The following is a 13580-nucleotide window of genomic DNA, read 5'->3' as shown; positions in this document are numbered from 1 at the left end:
TGCCTTTCATTATTTTTAGTTTTTATTTTGAATTTTATTAAAAGTTTCAGTGTATTTCTCACTTTGTCACAAAGAGTGCACTGCTTGGTACTTTAATGAATGGAAGTTTATTGTGATATTACATTACATTACATAACAGGCATTTAGCAGACGCTCTTATCCAGAGCGACTTACACAACTTTTTACATAGCACTTTACATTGTATCCATTTATACAGCTGGATATATACTGAAGCAATGCAGGTTAAGTACCTTGCTCAAGGGTACAACGGCAGTGTCCTTACCCGGGAATCGAACCTGCGACCTTTCGGTTACAAGCGCAGTGCCACCACTGTGCCACACTCCGATATAAGTGAGGCCATTGCTATGTGCAGTAACTTCATTGGTTAACTATGGTGCAATAACTTGTTACTGTACAACAGAACATTACCTTCTACACAGGCTGTGGTTTCACCTTTGTCAATATTTAACTACATACACGTAGCAAAAAATCTTATTGCATAATTTTGATGCTGAAATGCTGAAAAATAATTTTACTGTATTTCAATTGTCATATTTCAAAAAATACTAGATTTTCAAAGCTGAACTAATATTATTGTGCTATTCATACTGTACTGACAATATTGGCTATTGCTACGTGACTTGTGGGCAGTGTGAACAAGCTTGTATGCACGTGCATACAGAGTTCTGCTGAACGTTGTCTTTATTGCTGGTTTCATTCTGTCGGAATTGTTGCAGACCTAAACCAACAGTGTATTTATTTTACTGTGAGAGGATTGGCTGGTTGTGCGGAATCAGTGTTCTATCAATGATATCTGACAAATGCTTTAATTTCATCATGTTTCCTAAGGTATCTGCTTATGTACAGTGAACGGTCTTGTTCTTTTTTCTTTTATGCTGCAGTTGCAGACTTCAGCCCAACATCCAAAATCCATAGGAAGTCCAGATTTCGGACACTTTACCTTAACACCGATTGAGCGTTCTCTGGAAGTAAAATACCTTGTCCAAAGGCCATTCTCTCAGTCTCACCACCTTGAAATAATTCTCTGAGGACCATCTGACTGGAATTTAAATGATTTATTACCTCTGTTTTGCAAGTGTTACAAGTCATTTAGCAAAAATGGATTCAAATAGTTATGTTAAATGCAACAAATATATTATTGCAAATAAACTTGTTTTATTCAGCCGAGCATATTAATTAATTTGTAGATCTCTAATTTTTGTCACTCACAGGAAGCCTGAAGCATAGCCTACAGGACAGGATGCAGGGGCAGTATTACAGTAGAACTCCCTGACTTGTTCAAGCAGTTGGTAAGGCTTTGGTGTTTCTTAACAAACCTTCATGTTATGACATGAGGATGTTTGGAGCAGGTGGGCATGAAACATCTGGGTTCAACGTGCAGGTTTAAATAGCTGCAGTTTATTCTTCATAACTGAAAAGGACGTCTAGCAACCTGCGGAATTTAAATTTTCGTTCTTCCTTGAAAACTTAAAGTACAGAGTAATTTTTTAATTCAGGTCATCTTTGCTGTACACGCGGTAGTGATGTGCCACATATTAGAAATGACGTGGTATGATAAATGAAACCTCTTCGCGAGTCGCTCATTATGACGCGATCGTTAAATCATAATACAAATGCTTCACTTCTGCTAAACACAAAAAGCGAAAACTGCAGTTTCCCGCCCTCATTTCATTTGCACTTGTTCTTTCTTTGTTTCTTCAGGAAGTTCCGACATAAATTTAAGATATGATGGGATAGCTGTCTGTACAGAATTGTGTAATCTCGTGCATCCCCTTGGAAGGGAGGAGCAAGTGTTCATCGATGCGTAGAGCGCTACGAACCAGTTTGTGACCAAAACGTTCCACTGGGTACGGTTCATCTTTTTAAAATTGCTAAACAAATCAATAAAGAGATTACCTTACACATTAACGCATTATTATAAAAGTCTGGGATTGAAAATATCCACATGCGGTATCAACAAGCAAGTACCCGATACAAAGGCTAACAATATTTACTGGAGCCTCTCCGTTGGATAACTTTGAAAAGTTTGCCATGCAGTGAACCATCCGTGCGCCAGGGCTCATTTACCTCTCTCATACAGGTACGTACTCGAAACGCAACCAGACCGTTGACAAACATTTCTTTTCAATTTGTCGTCGGGCTGAAACAAAAAAAAAAAAGAAAAAAAAAAAACACGCGTTCTGTGTTAGTCCATATCTGTAAAATCCATCTGCATTTCTATGAGGTGTAGTATTGAAGAGTGCAGTTTCATGATTCATTAGTTATTCTTTATTTGTACCTATGTGGATTATGTTGTCATGGAATGTACAAAATAATTATGTCCAGTTGGCTACTGTACAGCTCGCTTTAGGACTTGAATACGTAACTGCCAGATTAGGCTGCTGATTTATAAAGTGGTTGCAGGAATTATGCTGCGTATGTATTTGTGGAAAGTTATTAGACCGCGTTATATTTCTGAAAACCTAATAGTTATTTCTGAATTATGCATTTTACAACACGATATTAATAAATAAAATATGCCTGAGCTTGTCAGGAGAGACTTTTCCTATTGGTAAATTTATGTCCGGTAAATGAATCCTGGAGGGGGTGCTAATTAGTCTTTTCCCCCATATTAATACAAACAATATTAATGACGTCTGGAAACTGACAAACTACGAAATCGTATGTGTTTTTCTGAAATGTGTAGTAAAAATATCGACTTGAATAACAGGAACAAAACAGGAGCATTAGTGTGGCATGACTGCATTTGATTTCATGGATATTGTGCATGGGACATTTGAAGACATGTAGTATTTAAAAGGGCAAATAAGTCAAAGCAATTTTTGTGTGGGGTGGGGTGCTTCCTATGAGTGACAATAATGCCCTTAAAGTTATGTTGGGACCTTTGACAGGACATTATGCTTGCAGACACTTGAGGACTTGAACATTTCCTGGGGCACTGCAATCCAAGTACATGTGGATGGTACTTGGCAGCATGTCCTTGTGGTAGATTGCCAATATGACAATACAGACTTCAGCAGGTTTATTTTAGACCATAGACGTGCCATGAACTCACCTTTCCAGTTTATCAGTTTATCCATTTCTATTTAAGGGCACTGAAAGAATGGTGTTGAGACTGAAATCTTAGAAACCTTTTTCTAAACGTTTCCCTCCAACCGCCAAAAAAAAAAAAAAAAATGTGTGTGTGTGTGTGTTTGTAGCAGAGTACAGTGTAGTATATAGGACATGTCCTTGACTTGCCACCCCAAACAGCAACCATGATTCACAGCTGGTGTTTATTGTGAGCGAGACATATGTTTTCCATTTACTGCAGTTCTGACGGTTGATTCATTTTCGTGAACACTGACAAATTTTTCACTCAAAACGAATTAATTAATTAGATTTTGTTGTTCCTTATGATAACAATAAGCTGTAATAATACACAAACAAGATATACTCAACAAGAAATTTCATCACTGGGATAAATGAGGAATGACAGTTATATTCTAAGCACAGTTCTGTCACCATGAGAGAGAATGGAAACTTGTCTGACCTTGGATTTACTAACCAGGTACCTGAAAAAAGCATGTTCCTACAATTAATATGTATGGTCATGTTCCACAATGGTTAGCCCTTGGCCTGAGTCATTTCTAGGTAGAGCCATACACATTAACATTTGACAAGTGTCACAGTGGAAGTATTAATCTTTAAATGATTACAAATACTGCCATGCAGTTCATTTCTCAGGACTGAAAAACATATGTTTTTATTCAGAATAAACTTTGCATGACTGCATGCATTTGTCTGACCACAACCCATTCCCCTCACCCACATAAAAATAAAATTCAACCATGAAAATTCCATGTCATGTATTTGAATAATCATCAGCTCATCTGTTGCTTTAGAAGGTGCATATTGTACAACCATTAGTCCGTACGGATATTTTACTTCAAAAGGCACGTCGGAGTGTGACAAGAATGCAAAGTGGAGAGGTCCAGGCCTGGTCTGATGGCCAAACTGTGATTTTTCTGTTAATCATTGACCCAGAGTTCTGGCTCACATGCTAAGTACTTTGGGCATTATAAAAGAAAAGGCATGTTTACACATTGTTTTTTGAATGAAAAAAAGTGTGTATAATAAACAAACAAATAAGCAAGGCATTTGGTATGTAATTAAATTGTTTTATCACTTCTTGAAGTGCAGTTGGGGTAATGATAACAGCTTGACTGCAAATACATAAAGTTCTGCTCATACTATTACTACTACAAAACTTGGAAAGCTTAATTTTAACAAATTCAGCACCAAGTAGGTTATATATAGTAGAATCCTCCACTGTGAAATCCCTGTGACAAAATCCATGGATGTTGTTTCATGGAGATTAACAGATCTGGATTATTGCCATATCATATCTATCAATTAATTTTAATTCAGAAAATTTGGGAAATTGGTTTAAATTCAATGTATTGATTGAAAAATAATTATGGGTATTTTAAAAAGAATAATTTAATACTTTAAAATTGATAGCACCAACTAACTGAAATATAATTGTACCTAACCCTGATGACCAGCAATCCTTGCATAAATGGAAACAGAGGCACCATTTTGATTATGTTCATGGTTTTGTTTTTTGTTATAATTATTTATCATTATTTGATTAACATTCCTTCAGCATATGTGGCAAAAACTCCAAAGAGAGAACTGATATGAAAAATCAAATCATAATTTCAGCTTCATGCTTTTTTGCATGAGGCTTTGTAATTTGAATACATTAAACTCTAACAAGTTTACTTTATGGTGCAAGTTTTATTAATCAACAACCTTTCCAACTCAGAAAGAGCAAAGTTGGAACAGTTAGTCATTCAAATTTTCTTTGAAACAAGATGTTGCTCTGCTGCCAAAGAGTGTGTGTGTGCGTGTGTGTGTGTGTGTGTGTGTGTGTGTGCGTGTGTGTGTGTCTTCTTCAGTAGACAGATGCAACTGATTGACCAGAGGATACATTGTTGTTCAGTGCTGCTACTGATCATATTTACATATTATTAGTTTACTATGCAATACAATATTCTTAACCATTACTATTTGTCATGTATTGTCTATGTATGCTTCACACTCACTGAGGTGTTTGAAACAATAAATTCATATGTTAGTGTTATACAGTAGCTATGAGCTTCTGATCTCCAACAGAGTTAGAACATGTTCTAGCCAGTAACACTGCTTATTAACCATGACTCAGGATCCTGTCATACATGGTCTCCATGAGCACACAGTCTTGAATCTTGATTGTAGTCTGATCCAGACACAAAAGCTTTTAGTTACATTCCTATTGTATTATGAACAGAAGCTTTCCCATGCGATTTGGTTATGAAGTATAACATATTGTATTACCACCATAGATTCATATTACTGTTATTATTACGTAGCGTGTTTTATTTTGGAATGTAGTAGCTTTTAATGGATCATAACATAATGATAACATAATACTATTACCTTATTTCACAGCATAATCCACATACAGTATATACCTGTAAATGAACCAGACTGATATTTGTCTATCAGAAAAACTCATGTTAGCCTGTCACTGTTGCTGCTACTGCAAAGTGGATTCCTTCTTTTTAAGATAGTTTTTAATTAAGTCATTCTGACATTCATATTTTTCCATTAAGCTCCTGCCGGTCCTCTCAAGATGATCCGGAGGGAACGTCTGTCTGGTAGGTAACAGAAGACATCCGTGTGTTCATCTTCCTGCCCCTGTAGTGGAGATGGTCAACAGCGCCGCCCTGCTGGTGACATGTGTCTGGATGCAGACTTTTGCCGCTCTCGCTCTCACCTCCTGCCCCGCGAGCCCCCCCAGAACTGTGGATTTCTCAGTGCCCTACAAGCTGCCCTTCTTTCAGGCACGTGACCTCATACAGAACATTGTGACTAATCCGTACTACCATGAGGTCTATGTGGCCTCGCAGAATGTTATCGAGGCAGTAAACGGTACTCTGGGTAAGAAATGGGTGCTGAGGACAGGTCCCGTGGGTAGTCCTGAATGCAGGGTCTGTGACTTGTGTGATATTGAAAGGGCTCCTGGCACACTGGAGAACACAGACAATGAGGTCTTGCTGTTTGACTCGTATTTCATGTATTTGTACACTTGCGGAAGCTCTCAGTATGGCGTCTGCTCTTTCCACCAACTTGTGGAGAAAGGGCCACCCTCCTCCTCCAAATGTTTATTTAGGAAGGAATTCAACTCCCCGACTAACTGTCCGGACTGCCTGGCCAGCCCCCTGGGCACTAAGGTGACCATGGTGGAGGAGGGACAGACAGTTTACTTCTTTGTAGCGGCAACCGTCAATGATAGTGTGGCCCAGAAGTATGGCAGGAAGTCGATATCGGTGCGTCGGCCACTGTCAACTGAAAACGGGTTCCACACCGACGTCCAGGGCCTCACTGTGCTGCCGGGCTTGCGCGGGTCGTACCGCATCGATTACATCTACAGCTTCTTCACAAAGGACTACGTATACTTCCTGTCTGTTCAGAGGGAGAGTCCGAATCAGGATTCCTCCGCCTTCCAAACGCGACTGGGTCGGCTCCCGCGTAACGAGTGGGATATACGGCGGTACCGTGAGGTGGTGCTGGAGTGCCGCTTTGAACCCAAGCGCAGGAGGAGGAGGAGGAGGAGGGAGGACTGGAGGGATGTGGTGTACAACGTGCTGCAGGCTGCGCACTTTGGAAAGGCTGGGAAGGAGCTGGCGGAGGAGTTGGGCGCCGAGGAGAACGAAGACATCCTGTACGGCGTTTTCGCAGTGACTGACGACTCTGGGAAGCCCGACCATGACTCCGCCCTTTGCGCGTTCCCCGTGGCCAATGTAAATAAGGCCATCGATGAGGGTGTTGACGCGTGCTGCAAGTCCGGTCCAGAGCAGCTGTCCAGGGGGCTCTGCTACTTCCGGCCGTGTGAAAACTGTCCCCACGAGGTAAGCCCAACACAGGCCCGGCTGTTAACCCACTCACACCCTGTCTCACCCCAGCCTTAGCCTCACACTGACACTGGAACTGTATTTTACTCAGTTTAATCATAGCCTAAACATCAATTCACCAATGAATGAAAAAAAAAACTTAATGCAAATATACTGTTCAGGAAGTACAATAATTACAAATGGTACAAGTACGGTTAAAATTGTGGATGTTGTAGGTTGCAAAACACTCAGACCAGATGGTGAAGCAAGACTACTGTTTGATTATATTTAAAAAGTGTTTTTTGCAAAGGGAGCAAGCAATGTCATGCAGGGATGGCAATTAGTGTAAAGTTTGCAAGTCTGAGCATTTCACTGCAGCTGCTGTGACTGAAATATGCAGCAACCATACGAGTATATAAGACAATGCCTTTGCTAACTATATGTGGGATGGTAAATGATTACTCTCCCCCAGTGAAGTGTTTCCATTGAAACTTATGTGCCATTCATTTAGCACAAACTAAAATGACCATGTGGCTGTTATCATTGTCGTCTTAAGTGTTGTAATGGAATGGTATAGCCATGATACCCATGATATGATTAGCCTTAAGTGTGAAATTGTAAGTTTATAAAGTAGGCTGGCCTACCATTTGAAATGTTGTGCATATTTATTTTAAATGATCTGTTTTACAGCGCGAAATTAATTCAGTTCAAGTTGAATTATGAATGGGCATAATGGCAATATCTTGCCCAGGAATTAAACAGTACTGCTGCAGTTTTAGAAAAAACAGATTTTACTTTAGATTATATTTGTGTGAATCTAATATTTGTGTACACATAAATCATTTTACCTATGAGGTGGTGACAAAGTGTAATGAGGAGTATGCGATGAATGATGTTTTATGTAAGACATGTCATCGATGAGTTATGTCACTTGTGCTACCTTATCCAGGAGTCATACTGCAGCCAGGCGTGATGTAGTGTTTGCTGAAATCCTCTCTTGGCTCACTCACAGAGACACGATTAGCAGTGGAATGCAGGCTTGGCTGATTTATGAGGGGAATCTTTTTATGAAAAAGTAAATCCAAGGTGTTAGTTATCACTATAAACTTTAATACACAGCATGGACACTTTTCTGTCCATCTAACTTTCTGGTCTCTCGGCAGCAGATGAAATTATGGTGAAAATTGCTTCTGTGTGTATTTCAAGCAAAATAGTAGTTTTCCTCCTCATTGGAATTACCAGTTGTGCCCCACAATTCACTAGTGTGCTCCTGCCATAACGTACGGCAAACCTCCAGTGCACTTTAATGACCAAAAGCAACGTCTTATCCGAAAAAAGTCCCAGTGACTGCACTGGGGCATAGTAATTTCTGTTTGGTACAATAGATGTTTCTACTGGCTAACCAAAGCAACCTCAAACAACAATCTGATTTTCCCAGCTATTCCATCTAGGTTTTAATCAAGCCAAGCCTCAGTCAGCTTCATAATCAGGTTGGCAATATAGATATGCTTCCCAGAAGGCATTACTGCTGCTGAGTCATCTTAAACTCCCTTTGTGCAACATTCCCTGCCTCACTGTCTCATGCTCCCATTTCCTAAATTGTTCAGGAGTGCTTAGAGGATATCATTGTTCTACACAATCCCTTTAGCCTAATAATGATTTTGAAGTGCTCTTTTTGCCTTGACCTGTAATGCTTTTACCAATGCTTTTTTCTCCTGAATGCTGAATTCTCTCAGATAATTATTTTGCTTTAATAATGCACAGGTGCAAGAGAGGATAAAGTTTTCTATTTTTGGTGAAATTATATTCCTTTTAAAATAACATGTTGTTACCTTCCATGGGAAAAAACTTTACCCCCTTCAATGATAATTATTCATTGTTAAGCAGAACTAGAGAAAGGAAACAGAATTTTGAAAGGGGCCTAGTGCTCACTTGGTGTTCTGTTAAAAAAAAAATACTATGAGATTTAAAGGAAGGTGCATTTTAAATATAATCTACTTTTTGTGAGGTGGGGAATACTGTTTTTTAATCACCTGGCACAGAATAGCATCTTCATCAGATGCATGATTGTGTCACATAACTAAAAAATTCTCAATTTCAGTTGCATTAAGCATGCAAAGATGGATATACATGACATCATTGATTATAGTATAATAACAATAGTTATTTTGTTTGCCAAGCGGAAGGTTTAATGGGCACCATCCAAATGGAACCCAACTCCTGGTTCTAGGGTGTTTTACTACACTTAATCTTTCAGTGAGTTTAGAAGAAGGTTGAGTTGACCAAAACAGTTCTCATTTTATGAGATAAAGAATATTGAGAGAAGTCTTTGAATTAGCTTTCATTTTTATCCCTGATGTGTAAAACAATCAATCAAGTATAGTTGCAGTATAGTCAGTTTTTTGGCTTGAAGTTTGTTATGGGCATATATTTCAAATGTATACTTTGGTTCTAGTTCAGAAATGTTGATAGCCAGGTATTGCTCGTATTAATCAGGTGAATGTACTTATAGTGTGTACAGAATGTATAGAATGTACTTACCCTATAGGCTAAATCGCCCTGGGTAAGAACATCTGCTAAGTGAGTCTAATTAAATATACACTGCAATATGATTGGCATTCCAAGACATAATAACATACGTTGATATACTGTACACATAATGTGCCATCACAACATACAACTGAGTTTAATATTTAAGACTAGAGTATGAAGAAGGACTATGATATACTCATTGACAAAACTCAAAATATGATAAAAATTGATTACATCTACAGTTAAAATAATATGGTTGTGGTTGTTGTTATTCAGTACAACTGAAATATCTTCCATATTTACAGTAAACAATGCATTGCATAAGAGGACATTAGCAAAGCCCCCAGAATCTGCTTTAGCTGTACAACCTTCTGTTAACAGCCAAAGTTTCCAAACTACTTTTACAAATGACTGCCCATTAGATAACAAAAAAAGTGTATCACATTATGCTCTTTATATTTTTAGCAGATGATCTCTTATATATTTTTATTTCTTATAATTTCTTCTCTGTTCCTTTCATATGTTTGTATGATTTTTTTTATCACATCAATTTTTACTTACTCCCTAGCACTGGGTGACAAAGATTCTTATTCCCGTTCTCTCAAAATACTTTTTTCTATGGATACCCAACAAAGTAGTCCTCCTGTGTGTGTGTGTGTGTGTGTGTGTGTGCTGGGGCGGGTGGGCATTCTCTTGCTTATGGTCACTTATATTATTGAGTGGTGCAGAATCATTGATGAGATTTGATTTGCGCATGACTGAGCAGTACATTCCCTCTAGTAAGCCACTGACGTAAGTATGTTGGTAATGTTGTTGCCTGGGAAACACTGCACTGCAGCCAAGAATTTGTTCCATTGGGGCTTTAGCCTTCTGCGTTTGAAATAGACATGATAACCATCCACACTGTGGATTGTTGTCTTGGGATTAGGGAATTTTAGTTTTCGTCACTGAATATGTCCAGATATCAGACATGATCCATTGCATTTTATTTCATCATGTTTCTTATCTGTAAGATCATGAGGTGAGGTCAAATTTGTTGCTGGTTTCCACTAACACTTCTTGCATTTGGAGCTCTTTTACCTGCAGCAGAGAACTGACCTCTTTACGGTTTCTACTTCAGCCTTGTTCCTTTGAGTCCACTGTCACAGACAGTACAAATACTGCTGGCTGGTGACTCTGGATGTAGTACTCAGACTCATCCCAATCACAGCACGGAGCCAGAGCGGGTTACTTCCTGCTTCCTGTGTATCTCATGCCCACTTCCTGCAAGCTTATTTGACCATAGATTAAGCTGAGGCTTGCTTCTCTTGGGGGCTATCAGTCAGCTATGATCTGGGGTTGTGACTTGGGTTTTCCTCCCTGCCATTCTGTTTCGTTTGATGAGTCTTTCCTTCCTCACTCACACAGGGATAGAAGCCATGGAAACACACTCACCTGAGCCAAGTTTTTCAGTGTATTGTTTGAAGGAAAAATATGTACATGTATCAAAGAATGCTTCATGGGTCTTTTAAGATGAAAAACCAAAAATAAGGGGGTTGTTGTGTGGCTCCTCTAGTTAAGGCACTGTTCTGGTGCATGGATGGGCACCATGTTCTGTATTTGGTTTCCAGATGTCAGTGCTGTGAGTTTCTGTCGGCCGTGATGGCAGTGTCAGTGCACACCCACTGATTGATCAGACCCAGGCATGCTCATCTGTTGAACTGCTCATGAAGTGTTTTCTTTTGCCTCAGTCTATGCAAGCCTGACTTGCGTACGTGCTTGCCTGAACACTTTCAAATCGACAACAGAGGTTGTGTTGAGTGTTGCAGCATGTGCAGGACTGAGCATTCCAAATTGTGGAGAAAAATGGGAGGAGGCATGAAAATAAATAAACATGAAACTTCATGCCGTCCATTAAGCTGCCTATTGCAGTGCTTTATTGCCTAAGCGTAATGGCATTATTCCATTTCATAATGTGACCAGTGAATGCAATTGAAAGAAGAGACGCTATAATTGCCTGTTCCCATCATTATGTCTGTGGTATAACATTCATTAAGAATGACTTTAAAACATTGCTCTGATTACTGTTATTGACACCAGTGAGTGAAGCTCAATCAACATTTACAGCTTCCATTAATTCATTCATCAGCATATGTCCATTTTGCTCTCACCAAGCTTCTTCCAGATGTCCCTTTCCAAAATAATCACAATTTATTTATGCAGCCGGCAGAGGTTATGTTGATCCATAGCCATCAACACAGAGTTTAAATGTTGTCATTGTTTTAATTTGATGTTATAAGACAATATTTTGTTTGCTTTATGGTACATATCACACCATAAAAATGATCAATTTTATGTTGCTGCCCAGATATATTGTCACTGCTGTGTTCTTGCTAATGGTGGGGATTTTTTCAGTAAAGCAAGACCGCTTGGACCATACCTGTTTTCTTCTCCGCTTTTAGAAATGGGATAATTGTGTGTGTGTGTGTGTGTGTGTATGTGTGTCCATCAGTAATCTTATCTTTCTAGTATTGCAAAAAAGTTAAAACAACATTTACAGGTGACTAAAAGTAAATATCCCGCACTGTGTTTTTTCATGCATATCTACTTTGGCTGTAGTAAAAATATAGTCTTAACACTATATTGTTTGTTAGCGATTTCTACGAAAGGTCTAAATTTGGTATTCCAGTAGAGTGAACCCAGTAACGGTAACACTGCATCACTGTCCTGTTCACCACCTTTTAATAAGAGAACCTGCCCCCGGTTCCGGCAGGAAGCTGGTAATAAAGTTGCCTCTATTTCGGTCTCAGAATACCAGGGTTGTGGAGATTTGGTGATGTTGACCAGCTAATCCCCCAGGCACTCTACGAACACAATGGATACAGCTGATAATATGAGGCCACTAATGGCCATCCCACCAAGCCTACAAACATACACTCTTAACTCCCCAATTGTACAGTTCCAGGAAGCAGGATTATTATCATCCATCACAAACAAAAGCTGGAACAGCATTGCAGGTGCCAAGCAGCAACACACTGGCTCAATCCCATTATCTTTCCCTTAGCTTTTTTTTTCTTCCTGACACCATATATAAGCATATTCCCAGGTATCTGAAAGAAAAGCTATGCTATGTAATTTTTGTGCAGTTACAGCATATAATTAAGGGATGAACAGTCATACAGTATCTATCTGTTTTCAGCTTAATGCTCATGGTGGGTGGGTGTCTGAAATATTTGCTCAGTTTTGGGAGTGCTGTATTAGGATCAGGTGAACCCTTGCCTCAAATGAGAGGCTGGATACAGACTGCCCTTACAAAAAAAAATATGTGTTCAAAAACCACATGTGAACACCCAACATGTGAAGAGTACACATGTGAACTATAAAAATAATACCACTCATAAAATGAGAGTGGAAAAGGGTACTGTAACCGAGTATGCTGTTTCAAGACTCGTGTTTTGTTTTTTGTTAAATAATGTTAAATTTACATGTGAAATTGTGATTCTTAAAACAATAAAACAATTTGATGACTGTTATGTCATGTCATTGTAGTTTCGTAACAGGCTCTCATGACACAGGTTGCTGATAGCTCTGAGTGTGTGTGCGTGCAGAGGCGTGGGTTTGAGAAGTTTCATTGATTTATCTCTTCTCGGAAGAGTGGTACTAAAAGCACTACAACAGAATTAGCCATGGATTGAGCATCCTTATAAATGCTTGCTTTTAATCACTTTGCACAGCATTTAGAGTGAAGGTTCATCGAGCTGGAGAAAAACACCTCAGAAGCCATGTTTCCCCTCACTCACCTGAATTGTGCTTGTGTAATCCATCCCAAATTTCTAATTTTTTATTATTATTCATGCATACTGCTAAAATGTCGCTGACCCCAGAAAATGGTTGCAGTTGCTCTTCACTTAAAGATAAATGAGTGTTGAGGCCAAAAGAAAACATTGTGATGTTTGTTGCAAAATGTATCAGTTATTGGCAGAGCTAGGGTACAGCCCTAAAGTATTGATGATGTGAACAAGACCATGTTACCTATTTAGGCGTATCAAAGTTTAGCAGTGTGAGTCAAGTGCAACTTAAGATATCAGGAAAAAGGGATAACCAGACTTATTTTAGACTAATTTTAGG

General features: G+C 39.0%; 1 protein-coding gene across 1 annotated transcript in view; it reads left to right on the top strand.

Annotated features, from left to right (window-relative positions):
* The first annotated feature begins 1723 nt into the window (after positions 1–1723).
* mst1rb (macrophage stimulating 1 receptor b) overlaps positions 1724–13580 on the top strand; it is a 28355-nt gene continuing 16498 nt past the window's right edge. Inside the window, exons 1-2 of the mRNA XM_035386728.1 lie at positions 1724–2101; positions 5661–6959. Coding sequence (XP_035242619.1) covers positions 5757–6959 — 1203 coding nt within the window. The 5' untranslated portion in view covers positions 1724–2101; positions 5661–5756. The remainder of the gene's footprint in view (positions 2102–5660; positions 6960–13580) is intronic.

The sequence above is a fragment of the Anguilla anguilla genome, chromosome 13 (assembly GCF_013347855.1).
Source record: "Anguilla anguilla isolate fAngAng1 chromosome 13, fAngAng1.pri, whole genome shotgun sequence".
NCBI lineage: Eukaryota > Metazoa > Chordata > Actinopteri > Anguilliformes > Anguillidae > Anguilla > Anguilla anguilla.
Note: the sequence above shows the minus strand (reverse complement) of the source record. Positions and strands in the feature narration are given on the sequence as shown.